General features: G+C 43.8%; 1 protein-coding gene across 1 annotated transcript; it reads left to right on the forward strand.

Annotated features, from left to right (window-relative positions):
- Positions 1–15,336: 15,336 nt before the first annotated feature.
- On the forward strand, positions 15,337–20,616 carry PAQR4 (progestin and adipoQ receptor family member 4). The gene is made up of 3 exons (XM_001371295.4): positions 15,337–16,014; positions 18,468–18,689; positions 18,900–20,616. The coding sequence occupies exons 1-3, from the start codon at positions 15,849–15,851 to the stop codon at positions 19,331–19,333; spliced, it is 822 nt and encodes a 273-aa protein (XP_001371332.1). The 5' UTR covers positions 15,337–15,848; the 3' UTR covers positions 19,334–20,616.
- Position 20,617: the final 1 nt, after the last annotated feature.

Consider the following 20,617-nt stretch of genomic DNA (forward strand, 5'->3'; position numbering starts at 1 on the left):
GCGGGGGGAGAGAACATGAATCATGGAATCATGGAAAAATACTTAAAAATAAATGAATAAATGACTTGCCTGGGGTTACACAGCTAGTATCTGAGACTGGATTTGAACTCAAGTTTTCTGACTCCAGGTCCAGCAGTTTATCCATTGCACTATCTAGCTGCTATATAGAGAAGGCATATATTCCCTTGATCTTGCTGGTTCACTTTCAAAAGCCTGAGGGAGGAACCACTGAGTCCAGATTTTTCATCCATTCATCTGTCCCTTCTTGTTCTCACAGTCTTACCTGTTCCCAGATCCTATTCTGACTTTTCTACTTAGGACACCAGGAGTCTACTTCAGTGGTTCCAGCTTTAGTCTCATGGGGCAATTCAATCTCAAGAACAATTTCAATACCTTTTAAGGAAAAACTAGTCTATACTTTTCGGGGCAGGGTCTTAGACTATTGCTCCCACCACATATGGGATAAAAAACAGAGATAGAAAGAAGTTAGTTTGTTGAGAAGGGTCACTTTTTCATTAGAGAGTAGAATAAGGGAATAAGCCTAGAAGAAATTGAAACAGTGTGATGTTGAGGTGTCCAGAGGTGTATAAAAGGGGGAAATGGAGAGGGTTCATGACTGGTGACCTCTATTTTCTCTGTAAAGTATAAGGTGATGTACTCTATTGAGAGAAAATAGAGAATAGCAATGTAGGAGGGTTGAGAGTAAAACGCGTTTTAATTTTTTAACTTTCATTGTTGTAAGAAATACTTATATAAAACCAAACCCCCCAAATAAAAATATGTTCTGTTATGCCCTCCAAACTTGACAGTTCTTTCTCTGGAGGTGGATAGCATTCTTTGTCATACGTCCTTCAGAATTGTCCTTGATCATTGTATTGCTGAGAGTAGTAACTAAGCCTTTCACAGTTGTTTGTTCATCCCACAATATTGCTGTTATTGTGTACAGTGTTCTCCAGGTTATACTTATTTCACTCTGCATCAGTTCATGTAGGTCTTTCCTGAAAAGGTTTCTAATTGTTCTAAGACTTCCTTTAGCATCATTCAACAACATATATGTAGGTTTAGAGAACATGGGTGGTGAAGTTAACCAAGAGTTAAAGACAAAAAATAAATTTAGGAGAAGTGAAATAAAAGAGAGAAAATGAAAGGACACATAGTTTTGGTCAGAAAGAGTTCTTTCTATACCTCCACTTCACATTGGACATCAAAGGGTTAAATATTGCTTAGATCTCATCATAACCAAAATTGTACTACTTCCACACTTCAAATTCTAAAATTTTTAATCATAAACTCCTTCTCTCTACCTGCCTCATTCCTCCTAAACCTATTCTTTGGCCTTTCTGCATCCATTCTCCTGTCCCTCCTTGTTCTCACAGGCTGTTCTCACCCCTATTCTCATCTCTGCTTCTGGCCTCACTTTCCTCTCTTCACAGTTTGATCCTATGGTTGACTGGTTCACCTATAAGCTGTTAAGTCCACTTTGATACACCCTGGAAATCCTTTCCTCCTTATCTTACTGCCACTCCCTTCCTGGCAATTCCTCTCTGCATCATTGTTCCTCATCATTCTTGTTCCCATGGTATTTAATGCTGAAATTGGTTTCCAGTGGTAAGACATTCTTTTTTTTTTACTTTTTATATTTTTTTTATTTCTTTATTTTTTAGGCAAGCCATTCTTGAAAAGAGTTGCCTGCTCTTGCTGCATCCACCACCCATTCACTTCTCAGTTTTACATTCAGGCTTCTGATCCTAGTGCTCCATTGAAAGTACTCTCGCCACAATTAGTAGTGGGAGATCAGTGGTCTCTCAACTGCCCAGTTCAGTCTTGTTAAATTCTCATCCTCCTTGACTCCTGTACAACTTTTGGTTCTGTTCAACACTCCCTCTCCTGGATACTCTCTCTTCCCTTAGCAGCTTCCTCTTGTTCCTTCCTTCCTTTCTTCTCTTTCTTTCTCTCTTTCTTCCTTCCTTCCTTTCTTTTACTTTCTTCCTTTCTTTCCTCTTCCTCCTCCTCCTCTTCTTCCTGTTCTCCTTCTCCTTGTCTTCTCTTTGTTCTCCTTCTCCTTGTCTTCCTTTTTCTTCCCTTACTTTCTGTCTTAGAATGGATACAAAGCAGAAGAGAGAGGTAAGGGCTAGTCAATAGAGGTTAAGTGATTTGCCCAGGGTCACACAACTAGGAATTGTCTGAGGTCACATTCGAATGCAGGATCCTCTCTTGGCTTCTATAACATTTCTTTATGATTGATTTTCTCCTACCTTTCTGTCTATTATTTTCACCCTTCTTTGCTGGTTCATCAACCATTTTCTGTCCTGAATTCTTTTGTTTTCTCTATATTTTCAGCTTGTTTTGAGTCATTCTTATGGATTCAGTGACTTCTATGTAAGTAATTGAGTTCACCCACTAGTTAGCCTCTTCTAGATATTCCCCAGCTTGGTAAAATCTTTCCTAAAGTATGGCATCCAAAACTGAACACAGTATTTCAAACATGGTTTGACCAGGGCAGAGTAAATTAGGACTATCACTTCTTTATTCAGAACACTATGCCTCTTTTAATACAATCTAAGATCATATCAGCGTTGTTAATAACTCAGTGGATAGAGCACACCTGAGCTCAATCTGGCTTCAGGCTCTTACTAGTTATATGACCCTAGGCAAGTCACTTAACTCTTTGCTCTGAAAACCTTGTGGGCCGTATTGGCATGCTATTGTCCATGGAGTCATGAAGAGTCAGACTGAACAACAAGATCACATTTGCCTTCCTGGAAATAACAGCCTACAACTGACTATATTTTTTATTTGTAACATTTTTTAATTCAAATATAAGATATAATATTTATATATGCTAAATCTCATTATGTTAAATTCAGCTCCAAAGTCTGGCCTAGTAAGATCATTTTGTATCCTGATTCTGTCCAACGTGTTAGCCATTATCTATCAGATTTGTGTTGTCTTCAAATCTCATAAGCTTGTTACTTATGCCTTTTTTCAAATCATCAGTTAGAATATCAAATAGCAGGGTTCAAGCATCCTTGGGGAACCCCACTAAAGACCTCCCAAATTGTCATCACACTTCATGACTTCTATTTGGGTTTAGCCATTTAACCAGTTCTGAATCTACCTAACTGCACTATCATCTAGTCCCATGATGGCAAACCTATGACATGTGTGCCAAAGACAACATGCAGAGACCTCTCTGTGAGCATGCCAGGCCGTCCCCTGCATAGTTGCTCCTTTCCCCCTCTCCACCATGCCTCCCTATCCCTCTTCACTTACTCCCTCCCATGAGCAGAGCATTTAAGCCATGCCCTTCCCTTTCTCCCACCCTTGTCTGGGACAAGGGGCTCTGTGTGTGTGTGTGTGTGTGTGTGTGTGTGTGTGTGTGTGTGTGTGTGTGTAGGGAGTAGTCTCCTCTCCTGCCACCAGCCTGGCCACATCCCTTAAAAGATCTCCACTTTTTTCTTTCCTTCCCTGCCAGCTGCCAGTCTAGAGGGTGACCCTGCCCCCAAAAGGCTAACTGTGCTCTCTCTACCTCCTGCTCCTACCCCCACATGGGTTGCAGCCCAACAGGCAAGTGGATTCGGATGCAGGGGCAGGTCCTGTGGCCACAAAAGGCAGCTTCCCTGGACACCAGCTGGCTGGGAGCCGGCCCTGCCCCCAAATACAAAATGGTGGGCACTGGGTCTCTGAGCTGACTACCCTCTAGTCTGGCCCCACCTTCCTAGCCCATGGAAGCCTGGCAATAGCCTCTTCAGTTGGCCAGCCCCCAGAGCAGCTGAGTGTAGGGACAGGCCCCTATGGTCTCAGGAGTCAGCTTCCCCAAGCTCAAGTGGGTGGGAAGCCCCCCACTCCCATGCAGGGGGGTGGGACACTACACGATATGGAGGGGGAATAACACAGGTTTCTAAAAGGTTCACCATCACTGATCTAGTCCATTATTTCCCCATTTTCCTATAGGAAAGAGCAGGAGAGACTTTGTCAAAAGCTTCAATAAAATCTGGGTAAACCACATCTGCAGCACTCTCCTATCTTGCATGTTTATTCTGATATGACTTGGTCTGTCTTTGTCATCACCACTTCCTCTCCTAGATCCTGATTAACAATACTTTCTAGGATTTTGCCAGGAATAAAAATAAATCTCAGTCATCTGAAATTTTCTGGAACCTCTTCTCTATTTTGAAAAAAGTAACATTTGGCCTTCTTCAGTTCTGTGATCAGTCTTCCATTTTCCACCATTTTTCTGGGATTGCTAACAGTGACTCAGCCATCTCACTTAGTTCTTTCAGTTCTCTAAGGTTGTAGTTCATCTGCTTGGTGACTTTATCAAGAAGCACTGTTAGGTGCTCTTTTACTGTTTCCTTATCTATCTTGGGTATTGATAACCTATTAGCCATATTTGTTCTGTCCTTTCCAGTTCAAAGATGGTGCTTCTTGATAAATAAGACAGAAGTAAATTGAGATTTAAACCGCTCTGCCGTCTTTATTTTTCTTCTAGCCCTTCTTAAATCATTTCCTATTTGATAATATCTGAGAATCTACATCACCATCCCCTGAAAAAGTCTGATGCTTCCTTTACAAAGTATCCAACTTTCCTCTCAATTGGGAAGTTTCAAACTTGTTTCTTAACTTCAAATGATCAGTGCGTTTTCTTCCCTTTCTACAGGGCACCATTCCATCATGCCCTACAGGGCATCCTAGTTTAGACCATTGTCACCTCTTGATTGGGCTATTGGAACAGCCTCCTAATTGCTCTCCCTGAATCCAGTCTCTCCCCTCTTCAATGCATCCTCCATACAGCTGACAATATAACCCTTCTAAGGACACAGGTCTGACCACGTCACTTCCCTTCAAAAGAAACCAAACAAACCTTCAGGATCGCTCTACTGACTCTAGAATAAAATAGGAATGCTTTAGCCTGCCATTTAAAGGCCTTTACAACTTGCTTCCAACTTGCCTTTCAAACTTTATCTCACATTTCTCCTTTTCACCCACTGTACATTTCAGACCAGGTAGACTATGGTCCCAGCTTCAACATTCCATCTTTGACCTGTGTGCATAAGCCAGCATCCACCAAGCTTGGAATTTCACCATTTTTGCATCTCTGCCTCTCAGAATCCTTATAATAACAATAACTCTGTGTGTGTAGGCAGATATGCTTGGCCTGGTTTAAGCATCCAAAGAGTGGGAGCTTTGAGGTTGCTTCTGCCCACGCGGTGACCTGTAAGACTTGGCATTTTAATGTAACATGATAGAGCCTGAGCGGTGTGTTGTGTCCCCCACCCCAACAGCCTGTTTATCTATGCTTTTTCTGTTTATTCTTTCTTGACTTTAATGAGTATCCTAGAGCAGGTCTTTTTTATGTTTTGAACCCCTTAGTGTGGCGAAAATTTATCACACCAATACAGAAACTCCAAGCTAAATAGGTTTATTGAGAGGAAGTCAAACTGCCAATAAAGTCGGACCCTGGTCAAGATCAGAACCAGAGACCCCAAGCCTTAGGAGATAGTCTTTTTTATGCCAAAAAGATCTGATGGCACAGTGACAGAAAATACAATCACTACAGTAGTGATGCAAGTGCTGATTAAACTAGAAATTATTTTAAAAATCACTATGGGTGGTTATTTATGTTTATTATTATAGATGACCTTTCCAAGGCCTCTGCAATAAGGGATTCAGGGCTAGTTGTTTTTCTGATGAAAATTATTATGAAATACTAGGAGTCAGCAGTTGGGTGCCTGTCTAACTATCTTATTATACCAAAAAAAGGGTATGGTGAGCTAAGTGGAAACTCTTGGGTTATAGGCTTAAGGTCAAGATGTAAACAAGATTTGATACCACCCAAAACTGTATTTTTCTTAGATAATTCATATGAAGCAAGCCATATTGTTTGACTATTAACTCAAAAAACTAATGATTGTGTTATTTTAAAAAATTACAAAAGCTAATACTATTATAATCATAAAAGGAGAAGGGGGTTTCACACTCACATTAGTCAGCATAGTAATGCATAGGGGCTCTCTTCTCAGAATATTTTTAAATGCAAAAACCAAAATATGTAGGATTACAAAGAAGAACAATTATATTGAAATCTAGTTACCAAAATCTTTTTTAAAAGCAAGTTCAAGGGGGCAGCTGGGTGGCTCAGTGGATTGAGAGCCAGGCCTAGAGATGGGAGGTCCTGGGTTCAAATTTGACCTTAAACACTTCCTAACTGTGTGACCCTGGGCAAGTCACTTACTATCCATTGCCTAGCCCCTACCATTCTTCTGCCTTGGAACCAAAGACAGAAGGTAAGAGTTTAAAAGAAATTAATTAATTAATTAGCTAATTAATTAAAAAATAAAAACAAGTTCATAGAACCAGGTGTGGGGCCTCAGACCTCTAATCTCTACTTCTGGAGGAGGCTGAGACTAGCAGATTGAATTTGGGAATTCTGAGCTGAAGCTAAAAGCCTATGATGTGTCTAGACTAAGTCTGGCACCAAAATGGAGAGCCTTCAGGAGCGGGGGGGCCTCCAATCTGCTAATGTAAACCAACCCAGGCTGGAAAAATGTATTGGGTTAAGTAACCATTGAACTTCCAGCCTGGGCAAGATAAAGGATTCAGGCTCCAAAAACAAACTAACACTGCCCCCCCCCCACAAGTTCTTGGACCCCAGGGTAAGAACTGTAATCCTAGAGGGAAATGTCTGAAACATCTTGTGAATTTAGAAGTCTTGAAGGACCCATCAGAGGCTGGAGATGAAAGTGAGCAGAGGACACATACCTGAGTAACAACAGTAACTGATGGCAGAGGAATTATTATTAGAGAGGATAAGAAGATTGGCCCAAGCCTGGCCCATGTTACCAGCAAGTGCTATAAGTGATCAGGCAGTACTAAGCCCAGGTGAAATGTAAAATAATCAGCCAGATTTTAAAACTGTTTTTTATTCCAATGAGTGAAGTCAAGTTGTTTAAGCAATTAATATGTGCTTAGACTATGCTAAGCCTAAGGAATCAAAGAAAAGCAAAAAGACAATCTCTGAACTCGAGGAACTTACATCCTAATGGCTAACCAAGTAAACAATTGGATAGATAATAAAATATATACAGAATAAATGGAAAACACTCTGAGATGGTGCTTTAGCACTGAGGGATCTGGGAAAGGAGAAGTTGAGCTGAATCTTGAAGGAAGCCAGGGAAACGAAGAGGTAGTGATGAGGAAGGAAAGAATTCCAGGCACAGGAGACATCTAATGCAAAGGCACAAAGACTGGAGATGGAAGGATCATGTCCATGGAATTCTAAGTAAAGGCTGATGTAGTCTGATCTACACATTAGAAAACTCACATTGCCATCTGAATCAAAGATAGATATGAATAGGGAAAGGACTTCTGACAGGAATTACCAGTCAGAAGGCTAATGCAGTTGACTAGCTGAGAGGTGATGAGGGCCCAAAGTAGAATTATGAATGTTTGAATGGAGAGGAGGACATAGAAGAGAGATGTAGCAAAGGGAGAAGAGACAAGGTGTGCCAGGATTAGGTATCCAGTTAATTAATGTGTCGATGAGGATTTTAGGCTCTGGGTGAATGGGAGGATGATAGTTCCCTTCATAAGGAATTTTAGAGTAGATGAGGGCTTGGTGGAAAAGATGAGGATGCACATAGTGGATTTCAAAACCCTATGAGACCAAAAAAACCTATGGGACATCCAATTCTGGATGTCCAAAAGGCAACTGGTGATGAGAACTAGAACTCAGGATAGAAACCAGAACTGGATATAGTTCTGGAAATTATATGCATAAGAGATGATAATTGAAGCCATTGGAGCTGTTGAGGTCACCAACAAGTGAGATACTATAGATTCTAGAGTATAGACAGAAGAGGGGTCAGGAAAGAGTTTGGGGGTTTACCCACCATTAATGGGCAAAGCATGGATGGAGAACCAGAAAAGAATATTGAGAAAGGATAGTCTGAAAGAAGGAAAACAAAGAGAAAAATGTGTCACAAAAAACAAATGAGAAGGGGTTCAAGAAGGAAGTGACCAACAATATCAAATGTTGCAGAGAAGTCCAGAAGGTTTAGGATTGAGAAAAGGCCATTAGATCTAAAAACTAGATCTAGAAAAGAGGGCAATTTCAGTTGGACAATGGAGTTAGAAGCCAGACAATAGAGGATTTAAAAGAGAGTGAGAGGAAAGGAAGTGGAAAAATTTTGTGTATGTCTACCTCCAGAGAAAGAATTAATAAACAGAAAGCAAGACATAGTTGTATACATATATATATATATACATATATATATATACATATATATATGTTGTGTTTTTTGTCAAATGATGTCCTAGTGCAGGGAATGAGAGGAGAGATACCTGGAAGTTTTAATGTAACGAACAATTTTTTTTAAAGTGTAGCCACAAAGAGGAGGAGAGCTATAAGACAATAGCTATCGGGAACAGTCAAAGCAAGGGAGATTTTTAAAAAGAATGAGGATGGTATTGGCATTTTAGCAAACAATGAAGAAACCAGTAGATAGAAACTGAAGATAAAAGAGAATGTGGTGATGATAGTAAGGACAATAAACTGGGGGAAAAGGGAGGGTATGGGATAAAGGTGTATGTAAAGAAGTTGACTGGTAAAAAGTCACTTCTTTATCTATGACCATAATGAGGGAAGAGAGAGTGGGGAAATATCTGAATGATGTGAGGAGGGAAAAGAAGGAAGGAGCTTGAGCAAATGGCCTCAGTTTTCGATGTGAAAAATTGAGGTCTTCAGTGTTAGAGGGGAAAGGGAGGGAGTATCATGGGAGGCTTGAAGCAAGATAAGAAGGATTGGAACAGCCACTATGGTAAGTGGGAGAGGGAATCACTTAGGAAAGAATAGAATGTTTGCTTTTTTACAATGAGGTCCCAGGTGAGATGATATTACATACATTTGTAGGGTACTCAATCAGTGATATGATCTTCAACCTTGTTCAGTAGCTGAATAGGACCAAATGAGGCAGACGTTGGGCATGACCCAGGGTTGGTACTTGGTTGGGTATGATCAACAAGACAAGGTGGCAAGGTGTTATAAAGTGGAGGACAGTGTAGAATTGCATTGATTTACCAGCAAGTTGACAGAAAAGAGGGAGAAGATTCTACCAGTTCAGGTTTAGGAAAGAATTGAGTGCTGTTGAGAATGAAAGTTATAGGGAAGATGAAGAAGATTAGGGACTATAAAATGATGAGGCTTAAATACTGACTTCCTACTTATACTAAACATAATTACAAGTTGAATTGCTGACCTCTTTTAATTCTATTAATACAAAATGTGATTTGTCCATGTTTAGTAGAAATAAAGTCCCTGTCCATATTTGGTCAATATTACACCCTGTTGGAGCAGCAAGGTGGCTCTAGAGAGGGGAGGTCCTATGTTCAAATCTGCCCTCGGACACTTTCTAGCTGTGTGCCATGAACAAGTCATTTAAACCCCATTGCCTAGTCCTTATCATTCTTTTGCCTAATACTAACTAATACTATCTATTCTAATATGGAAGGCAAGGATTGATTTTTTTTTTAATTCTACATTGAGTATCTCTTTTAATCTCCTTTCTTTTGGGAAGCCCTAGATCTGAGCCATGAGTCAATTGTCATAGGAGTTAGGAATTTAATGAGCCAAAGAATGTGAGACTAGGAACCTAATCTTCCAAATTAGGGAGTCCAGGTTTTAGACAGACAGACAGATAGGCAGACAAGCAGATGGATAGATAGATAGATAGATAGATAGATAGATAGATAGATAGACAGACAGATAGACAGATAGATAGATAGGGTACACCACTGTCAAGAAAGAAATCCAAATGGTTTATTCCCAGATGTTTCTATATACTGAAGACGGTTGATTGCAACAAGCCTGATAACACTGAAGGCTCTCCTGGAATAAATCTATAATCCTTTAAAAGAGTATGACCTAATAATTTACACAGGAACAACCAAGTGGATGAGAATGACCATTATCCAGGTTCTGACATACAATTGAATGGATGACATATATTTTTAGTATATATTATCTTAGAGACACACATAGACAATGTCTTGGTCCCAAAATTAAACAGGAAGAGGAAAGAGGGCTAAGTTGCTTCGAACAAATTGCAAAGATCCTTTAATAGTTCAAAGAAACAACTTTGAAAGGTTAAACAGCTTTCCCAGGGTCAGAGAGCTAGTGAGCCTTGAGACAAAACATGAACCCAGCCTGACTTCAAGTCCAAGACCTTTCTATTATACCACATTGTCTTTCCGGACAGGGCCCAGTTCAGGTGTCCCTTCCTAAATAAAGCCTTCCAGTTATTCGTGTTCTCTCTTTCCCCAAATTAGTCTGTATTTATTTAAATGCAAACATGATATATATCCTGCCCTCCTGGTAGAATGTAAACTCTTTAAAATTTTTTTTGTTTATTTTAAAATTATTTTTCTGCTCAAAGGAATAATGAACTGAAGGAATTCCATGTGAACTGGAATGACTTCCAGGAATTGATGCAGAGTGAAAGGAGCAGAACAAGAACATTATACACAGAGACTGATATACTGTGGTACAATAGAATGTAGTGGACTTCTCTACTAGCAGCAATGCAATGACCCAGGACAATTCTGAGGGACTTATGAGAAAGAACATTCTCCACATCCAGAGAAAGAACTGTGGGAACAGAAACACAGAAGAAAAACAACTTCTTGATTACATGGATCAATGGGTACATGATTGGGGATATAGGCTTTAAACGATCACCCCAGTGCAATTATCAATAATATGGAAATAGGTCTTGATGAATGACACAAGTAAAACCCAGTGGAATTGCACATAAGCTACAGGGGTGGGGTGGGGAGGGAAGAACATGAATCATGTAACCATGGAAAAATATTCTAAATTAATTAATAAAATTTTTCAATTAAAAATATTTTTCCATGGTTACATGATTCATTCCCCCCCCCAAGCTGACAAGCAATTCCACTGGGTTGTAAAAGTATTATCATTTGATACCTATTTCCATATTATTCATTTTTGCTATAGAGCAATTTTTTAAAGCCCAAATCCCAAATCACATACCCATATATACATGTGATAAGTGATAAGTCATATGTTTTTCTTTTGCATTTCTACTCCTACAGTTCTTTCTCTTGATGTGGATAGCATCTTTCTCATAAATCCCTCAGGAATGTCCTGGATTATTGCATTGCTACTAGTAGTAAAGTCTGTTATATTGGATAGTTCCATAATGTTTCACTTTCTGTGTACAGTGTTCTCCTGGTTCTGCTCATTCACTCTGCATTACTTCCTGGAGGTCATTCCAGTTCACATGGAATTTGTCCAGTTCATTATTCCTTTCAGCACAATAGTATTCCATCACCAACCTATACCACAATTTGTTCAGCCATTCCCCAATCGAAGGGCATCCCCTCATTTTCCAATTTTTGGCCACCACAAAGAGCATAGCTATGAATATTCTTGTACAAGTCTTTTTCCTTATTATCTCTTTGGGGTATAAACCCAGCAGTGCCATGACTGGATCAAAGGGCAGACAGTCTTTTATCGACCTTTGGGCGTAGTTCCAAATTGCCCTCCAGAATGGTTGGATCAGTTCACAACTCCACCAGCAATGAATTAGTGTCCCAATTTTGCTGCATCCCCTCCAACATTTATTATTTTCCTTTACTGTCATATTTGGCCAATCTGCTAGGTGTGAGGTGGTACTCTCAGAGTTGTTTTGATTTGCATTTCTCTAATTAGGAGGGATTTAGAATACTTTGTCATGTGATTATTGATCATTTTGATTTCTTCATCTGAAAAGTGCCTATTCATGTCCCTTGACCATTTGTCAATTGGGGAATGGCTTTAGTAAAATGTAAACTCTTGGGATTTGTCTTTGTCTTCTTGGTGCCTAGAATAGTGCCTTCTATGTGTTTTGTTCAGTTGTTGTAGTTGTGTCCAACTTTTTATGACTCCATATGCAGTTTTCTTGGCAAAGATAACAGAGTGGTTTATCACTTCTTTTTCCAGCTCATTTGATAGATGAGGAAACTGAGGCCAAGAGAGTTAAATGACTTGGCCAGGATCCCACAGGTAGGGTTGGACTTGAACTCAAGTCCTCCTAACTCCAGGCCTGGCACTCTATCCCCCAAACCACCTAGCTGCCTACCTTATATGTGGTAAGTGCTAAATAAATACTTTGTTGACATTTTGAATTAAGAGAAAGCTTTCCCCTCAAGGGTTTGGAAAGGCTTCCCTAAGGAAGTAGCACCTGAATTTAACCTTGAAGGAAGATAAAGATTATAAAAGGTCAAGATGAGAACATCCCAGGAAAAGCAATGGATGGAGATAAAAAGCATCACATCAAATCTGAGGAATAGTTAGTAGTCTAGTGTGGCTGGAAAGGATGATATACACAAATAATCAGATATATTAATAAATATTATAATTATACATTTACATATGAGGTAAAATTATAATAAAGGAATAGTAATAAATTAAAACAACTCTCATACCCATCAGATTGACAAAGTTGACAAAAAAATAAAAATGACAAACGTTAGATGGCTGAGAGAAAATAGCCACACGATAGCATTTTTGGTAGATCTTTGATTGTGCCAATAATTCTGGAAAATGATTTGGAATTATGGCCTCACTGTTACTAAATTTCTATATTCTTTTATCCAGTAATATCACTATTAGGCTTATACCCCAAGGAGAGCAATAAAAGAAGGAAAAAATCCTATATGAATAAAAATATAGCAGCTCTTTTTATGGTAGCAAAGAACTGGCAACTAAAAGGTTGCCCTCCTCTTGGAAAATGGCTGAATAAATTATGGTATGTGTAAATACATGTATGCCTGTGTGATGAATACAATTGTGTTGCAAGAAATAATGAAAAAGGATGATTTCAGAGAAATCTGGGAAGAATTCAGTGAACTAATACACAGAGAAGTAAAACAGGAGAACAATTTATGCAATAACATTGTAACAAAAAACAACTTTGAAAAATTTAAGAACTCAAGGCAGCTGGGTGGCTCAGTAGATTGAGAACCAGGCCCAGAGACAGGAGATCTTGGGTCAAATATGGCCTCAGATACTTCCTAGCTATGTATCCTGGGCAAGTCACTTATCTCTCATTACTTAGCCCTTACTACTCTTCTGCCTGAGAATCAATACACAATATTTGATTCTAAAATGGAAGATAAGGGTTAAAAAAAAAACTAACGTAAGAACTCTGGTCAACACAGTGACCATGATGCCAGAGGACTGATGATGAAGCTTGCTGGCCCTCCTTTCCAAAAAGGGTAATTGATTCAGAGTACAGAACTATTGTGTGAGAGCTTTTGAAGGGAGATCAGGATAAGGGGTGGAAAGGGAGGAGTCAAAGAAGGAAGGGATAAGAAAGGAGGACCAGAAATTAAATGATGCTGGAGCTAGGAGGGCAGAAGGACTCCGGCATTTAGTGTGTCAAAGTAAGCTCTGTGTTTTGTTATTAAGTAGGCATTTAATGCTGCTGAAATAAAATAAAATGAAATCAAGAGTCTCTGCTGGTGCAGGAAGTCAGGAGGGCAGGAGAGCCAAAAGTGATTTAAACAGAGGGAGCATTAACCCAAAGAACTGACCAGGGCTGAAAATCAGTTCATTCCAGTCCCTGAGGTCCCAGGAACCTGACAAATGTGATGGGATCTAGGAGGAGAAACTTCATAGGATCTTAGATTTAAAACTAGAAGAGACTTTGGAGATCACAGAATCCAATTCCCCTAATTTTTTGGAGGAGGAAACTGAAATACAGAAAGGTGAAGTGACTTGCCCAGGGTCACACTGCTACCCAAGCTTGGCTCTATCCATTCCCACAGTTAATTTTTACACTCAGGGCTAATAATACTAATGCGTTTGTATAATCTTGGGCTAATCATTTCCTCCTGTGAACCTTCTCTGTATAAGGAGGATACTCATCCTTGTGCTTCCTACACCTACATTTAGTTTAACCAAAGTCTGAGAGCATCCTTAATATCTCAGTTTGGGGGGGGGGGCATGAGTTTTTTTCCATTATGAAGACCTACTCTGAATTAAATAACTGAACCCATATCAATAAATTCTTCTCCACAAACAAGTCTGACTCATCTCTGCCTCTCACACAGCACCCAATAGAGAGCCTTAACCAGGGCCCGACGGTAGACTTGAACTGCTTACTCCTGCCATCCCCTCTTCTGCCTAGGGAGTTTTCCCACCTCCTCTCCGTATGTTCTACCCTGCCCGTTTTTCAAGTCCCCCCATCTCCTTCAGGACCCTTGAGAACACTGTTGACAGGCTTTGCTCAGAAGTATATTAGAGAATTCTTAAACCGGGGCAAGTTCGGTCAGGGAAGCAGGGTGGAGGCAGCAGCATGTGGAGCCGCCCAACCGCCGGAGCAGTAACTATCCTTCAGCTATTTCAGCCTGCACCCCAGGAGCGGGGCAGGATTGAAAAGAGAGGGAGTCTAGGAGAGGGCTACCACCAGGACGGGAGCCGGCTCTGTGACGGTGGTCCAGGGGCAGTCTGCCACATGGCAGGGCATGTTGGGCACGAACCCCGAGTCACCAGTATAGCAAAAATGGGTAGAGACCCACATGTGCCCCTGAGCCCAGGATAGTTTGGCTTCTGCTGGGATATGGGTGTGGCCCCACCTCCCCTATCAGGATGAGCTTGGAAGCCGGGGAACAAGGTCTTCTTCCTCTTTTTCTTCCTCCCCTAACCCTCCGGTAGCTGAAAGTCCTAGCTTCCTCTTTTTGCCCTTTCTCACCCTCAGCCCTACCCCAAGGCACAAGGGGATGAGGGAGAACTTGTGCAGAAAGAGGGGCCAAACAACCGGAAAGGGTGTTCTCTGCTAGGGGTCCCCAGCCTGGCTGTCCGGTACTGGAAGTGAGGGGTGTCCTGGGTGTCTTTGCAGAAGGCGGCAAGCCCAGTAACCAATCAGGACCAAGGTCTTGAGCACCTGCACTGTTCCTAGTGGGGACAGCTGCACCCTGGGCCCCGCCTAGAGATGGTAAAAAAGAGAAACTACAAGTTCAAAGTCCAGACTGGGCCCACGGTAGGTTAGGTGAGGGTGGGGTAAGAGAGGTGGAGGGGACCCGGGGTCCAAACCCCTCTCAAAGGAGCATGTGGATTACGTTAATAAACCAAGAGTTTTGACTAAGCACGTGTTTGGGAAAGCAAACCCACCCTCATGGACTGGCGTGCCTAAATTATGCTAATAAGGACACCCAGAGCCGCCACCGAGATTTTGCAGGGAGCAGCAGTTCCCGGGCAGACGGTAGGGAGTCAGGCAGGCCCCCCTCCCGGCTTCGACAACCGGAGAGGGTAAGAACACTGATTGGCCATGAGGGTGGTGACGTCGAGAGCCCAGCGCGCGAAACCGCGGAGGGATTGAGGGGGTGAGAAAAATGAGGGCGGGGCCTCGCTTCCTTTCCTCACCCGCTGCAGCGGTAGTGGCACAGACGACCGCGGGGACTGGCAGCCTGGCAGAAGGGTCAAAGGAGACTCAAGAGGGCCCTTCCATATTCCAGGACCCTTTGCCGCGCTCCAGTTCATTGCACCCTAGCCTTCGGTATCCTCTCTTTCCTCAGCTTCGTGCTCGTCGCCGCTGCGGCGGAGACGCCCCCCGGACTCTTCGCGAGAGGGAAGCCGCGCGTGCGCAGCACAAGAAGGGAGTGGGCAAGAGTCCGAGACCCCAGGCCTGGGGGCGGGACGCGTGCGCAGACCGAGGGGCTGGGGGAGGGGGGGCGAGCTGCTGGGTGGGGGGGCCGGGTGCCACTGAGAGCGCGCCCCCCTGCCCCGCCTCCGTACGAGCCTCCGTACTAACCCCGGCGCCCGGACCGGGTCAGACTGGGCCATGACGTTCCTATCGGGCCCGCGCCTCCTGGACTGGGCCAGCTCGCCCCCACACCTGCAATTCAACAAGTTCGTCCTGACGGGCTACCGGCCGGCCAGCAGCGGCTCGGGCTGCCTGCGCAGCCTCTTCTACCTGCATAACGAGTTAGGCAACATCTACACCCACGGTGAGCGCGTCCCCCGGGTGGGGCAGGCCCCACCCGCCCACCCGGCTCCCCTGCTCTGTCCCTCCTTGCGGGGTGCACTACCCCCACTCAGCGTCCTTATCCCAGCCTGCTCTTCATTACCTGCATTCCGTTTTCCTGACACTTTCCTTCCCCACGTCCTGAGCCCAACTCGCGTATTACCGCCTCCCCCATCCCCGCGCGGCGGTTTTCTCCCGTTTCCAACGCTGAAGAAGCCCCTTCTCTTGGCACGCATCACTCGACTTCGCCTATTGTCCCCATCGCCCCTGCAGCGCGTCAAGCGGTCACAGCCCGCCACCAGTTCTGTCCTGCGCGGGCCCCTTCATTCTTTGAACCTACTGCCATCCCCTGGTTTGCCTGCAGAAGGAGGGACCAAGGGGACAAGTGGAGCCCAGGGAGAGTATGGAAAAGCCAGGGGCCTCTCAGAGCTTAGGCTTCCTGCCATCTTGTCCCCAGCTGGTAAAAGCCGGTGGGAAGGAAAGACCGGGAGATGAAGGGTTAATCCCGTTAGCCCAACTGCAGTTGTCCCTCCATTCGGCTGCTCCCGAGTTATAAATCGGGATTATCCTTGGGCAGGGAATTCAGAAAGCAGGGAGAGGATTAGGATGGGGTAGGGAATAGAGGATAGGGAAAGGAAGTCGGGTCTTTTAGGGAAATGCCATTAGGAAGACATGCCGGGATCTGGGGATGGAGATTGATACGGAGGGAGAAAGGGAAGAGGGGCGGGACACCAGATTCTGGAAGACATTCACTTTGGCACAGTGGACTGGTGTGACAAAGCTCCCATTGTTTGTGACCCCAGGCTCGGCCAGTTTCTGCCCCCCCCAAAGGACTTCAAGTGTTGGGGGGGGGGCATGAGCTCCCTGCGTCCTTGGCAGGGGTGGAGCTATATCTGAGTGGGGTGGTGATCCCAGGCTAATCTAACTTGAGCCTGGGGGGAATTAGCCTGGTTCTTTATCAATCCCATAATCCCTTGTGTGTGGGGGGTCCCACAAGCCAGCCCAGGAGGCATAACAGCCAGTTTTACCCAGTTACTGTTCATTCTAGAGTCACTTCTTTTCTGAAGATTTGGCGGTGGGGAGTGTGGCGAAGTAGGGGGTAAGGGAAGGAGTCGATGGGAGCTCTAACTGGCCGTCCTTTCTCCGTTAAATACTCCCCGTGTCCCTTCCTAACCCCAGAGCCAGTTGCCTGCCTGGAGATGTTTCTCTGTCTCACAGCTCCTCCTGGTGGTCCAAGCTGCCTATTACTGCCTAGTTGCCCTCTTCTGGCCCCTCCACCTTGCTTAGGGCTGAGCTCTGCTGACACAGCTGCTGAGCTCACTAGGCTTGTCCTTGAGCTGTTCCAGGGAGAGAAAAAAAGAGTTCCCTTGAGGTAACCCTGGTCTGAGTTCCTATGGACTCTTAGACCAAGAATGCTGCCCCAGGCCTCTTGCTTCTCAGGCTCCTGGAGGTCAGGCCAAGTGCCAGTTAGATACGGTGCAGAAATAATATTAAGAGCTCATATTAATATGGGACTTTATATTTCATATGCCACTTAACTGATGTAGGAGATGTCTTTCAGGATTGATCATTTCCACATTTTTCAAGTGGGGAAACTGAGGCTTGGGTAGTGTGCTTATATCAGTTGAGGCTCCCTAACCTTGGGCAAGTCATTTACACTCTACTCCCAATTTAGCCAATTTCCATCTGTAAAATGGAGATAGTACACAGAGTTGTGAGGAAACCACTTTGAAACCTAAAAATGTCAATGAAATTTGAGTTCTGTTGCTTAAGGTCACACAGCAAGGAACTAGCTTTGCGAAAATTCAAATTCAGGTTTCCACTATATACCACAGTTGATCCATTTCTGTCTTTTTTCTTAACTATGAAATACCAGGGTATGTGTGTGGGTGGGTGGGGGGTGTATTGGAAATTGGGAGGGACAAAGTCAAAGCCTAATTGAACCATATCCAGGTTGCATGTATTTCAGTAGCAGAACATTTTTATGGAGCTGAGTAATTAGAAAAGGGAGAGAAGGGGCCAGCTGAGTGGCTCAGTGGATTGAGAGTCAGACCTAGAGATGGGAGGTCCTGGGTTCAAATATGGCTTGACACTTTCTAGCTGTGAGACCCTGGGCAAGTCATTCAACCCCCATTACCTAGCCCTTACTGCTCTTCTGCCTTGGAACCAATACAGAATATTGATTTTAAGATGGAAGGTAAGGGTTTAAAAAAAAAAGAGGAAGCCACAGGGGGACTAGAAACAGAACTAGGTCTCTCCTTCCATCCTTAGCTTAGTTTCCTTAGTCTTTTATGAAAATCAATGGAAAGGCCCCCCATTTTTTATTTCCCCAGACTCTACTTGGGAAGAAATTATGGGAAGAGCTGGATAACACAACAATCTGGCTGATACTGTCCCTACATCTCTCTACCTTCCCCTTCCCTCCCACCCCAACAGGCTTGGCCCTCCTGGGTTTCCTGGTGCTGCTGCCCCTGACCATGCCCTGGGGACAGCTGGGAGGGGGCGGCTGGCTGGGGGGAACCCACTGTGTGGCCTGCCTGGCGCCCCCTGCAGGCTCTGTGCTCTACCACCTCTTCATGTGCCACCGTGGGGGTAGCCCTGTCTACGCCCGTCTCCTTGCCCTGGACATGTGTGGGGTCTGCCTCGTCAACACCCTCGGTGAGCAGGGAAAAGGGGTAATGTGGGTGCTGGGTTGGGGTTGACCTCATCCCTCCTTTTGATGAATTAAGGCAGTAGACAAAAGGGAGACGGGAGGGAAGAAATAGCTACCTATAAATGGATGCATTAGCCTTACCAGATTTCTTTTGTGGGGCTTGGGAAGGGCTCAAGATGGAAAACTTCTCACTTGTGTTCTGTTTCTCCTTCTAGGGGCCCTGCCCATCATCCATTGTACCCTGGCGTGTAGACCTTGGCTGCGCCCAGCAGCCCTGGTGGGCTATACTCTCTTATCTGGGTTGGCAGGCTGGCGGGCCCTCACTGCCCCCTCAACTAGTGCCCGGCTTCGGGCCTTTGGCTGGCAGGCAGGAGCACGACTACTGGTGTTTGGGGCTCGAGGGATGGGGCTGGGAGCAGGAGCCCCAGGATCTCTGCCCTGCTATCTTCGAATGGATGCATTAGCGTTGCTGGGGGGGCTAGTGAATGTGGCTCGGCTGCCTGAACGCTGGGGGCCTGGTCGCTTTGACTACTGGGGTAATTCCCATCAAATTATGCATCTGCTCAGTGTTGGCTCCATTTTACAACTGCATGCTGGTGTTGTACCTGATCTGCTCTGGGCTGCCCGCCATGCGTGTCCTAAGGACTGAGCTATTTTTTTAATCTGCAAAAAATTGCCCCTACTCCTTGAAGCTATAGAAGGTTCCTTTTTTCCTTCAAGGCCTCTCAAAATCTATAGCCTTGTTTTTCCCTAGGTCTTCCTTTTCAAGTCTATAGAGCTTTCTCATGTTGCCTAAGCATGAGCTCTAGAGTACCAAAGGCTTCAATTGAGTTCCCTAAATTTGTACTCTTTTCCTTTCTCAGGACTGTAGAGGGCTGACCAGCTCTATAGAATTCCTTTTTTTTTTTTTCATCTACTCCAGAATAAGTTCTCTTTGTCATTTTCCAACACTATTTCTCTGGCAAGGGCTTACTCTGAGAGAGGTGGTATGATGTGAGTGAATGACTGACAGCATCAGAAAACAATGGGTTATAGTCTTTAACCACCCCATTTTTCTGTACCTTAGACAAGTCTTAAGGCCTTGGGTCCCTCATCTGTAAAATGAGGGTCAAGTTATTTAAGTTTTACAATTCTGAAACTGAAATTTCATCTAGGTTTCCAACTCTAGAAGTTAAGCCACCTCTCCTCCAAGCCAATAGTAACCTTGCCTATTATCTGAAGTCCTTTTCTCTTTGCTAAATTGGATAGGGAGAATTGAGGGAGACCCTAAGCTTCTCCAGTATTTGGGTAGCCTTAAGCAGCACCCCTGAGAAATTTGCACAACTAACTAAAGTCTCCTTCCCTGGCATGCTAGCCCATTATATTTAACTTTGTACAAACTACACCTCTGAGATTCTTCTCTTCCCCTATCCCCTTAAAACTGCCCCCTTTCTCCACCCTCCCCCCACAACCATGGATTTAAGGATACCAAACATCAAGATGTCTGCTTCTTGCACAAGGCCTCTTTGCACAAGGATTGAGCTAGAGTGGTCCCTGCAGAAGAAAATTCAGCTCACACAAAGACTATAAAAACCACTCCCAAACTACGGCAAAAGACTAGTTCTCTGGTCCAAGAATTCAGGCTTTTCTACTCTGCATAAGATGGATCCAGAGGGTTTTTAAATGCCCAAGCAAACTTTAAGCCTCACCTGTGGACTGAACTGCCCAGGTCTAAACTCCTGCACTTTTTGCCTAAGGATGGTGCTCTTTGACTGTTGGACCTTTAAGACTTGGAAACCTCTCCATTCCTGACATGAAGATGCAATTCTAATCACCAGTCTTCTTGTATGAGGACTTCAGCCTTTTGGAACAGGAGTGTCTCCCACCCTAGCCTCTATCTTTAGGGTTGGTAGAGCCAAGGATAAAGTCAATAAATGGAACAAGATGAGCTGAT

The sequence above is a fragment of the Monodelphis domestica genome, chromosome 7 (genome assembly GCF_027887165.1).
Source record: "Monodelphis domestica isolate mMonDom1 chromosome 7, mMonDom1.pri, whole genome shotgun sequence".
Taxonomy (NCBI): domain Eukaryota; kingdom Metazoa; phylum Chordata; class Mammalia; order Didelphimorphia; family Didelphidae; genus Monodelphis; species Monodelphis domestica.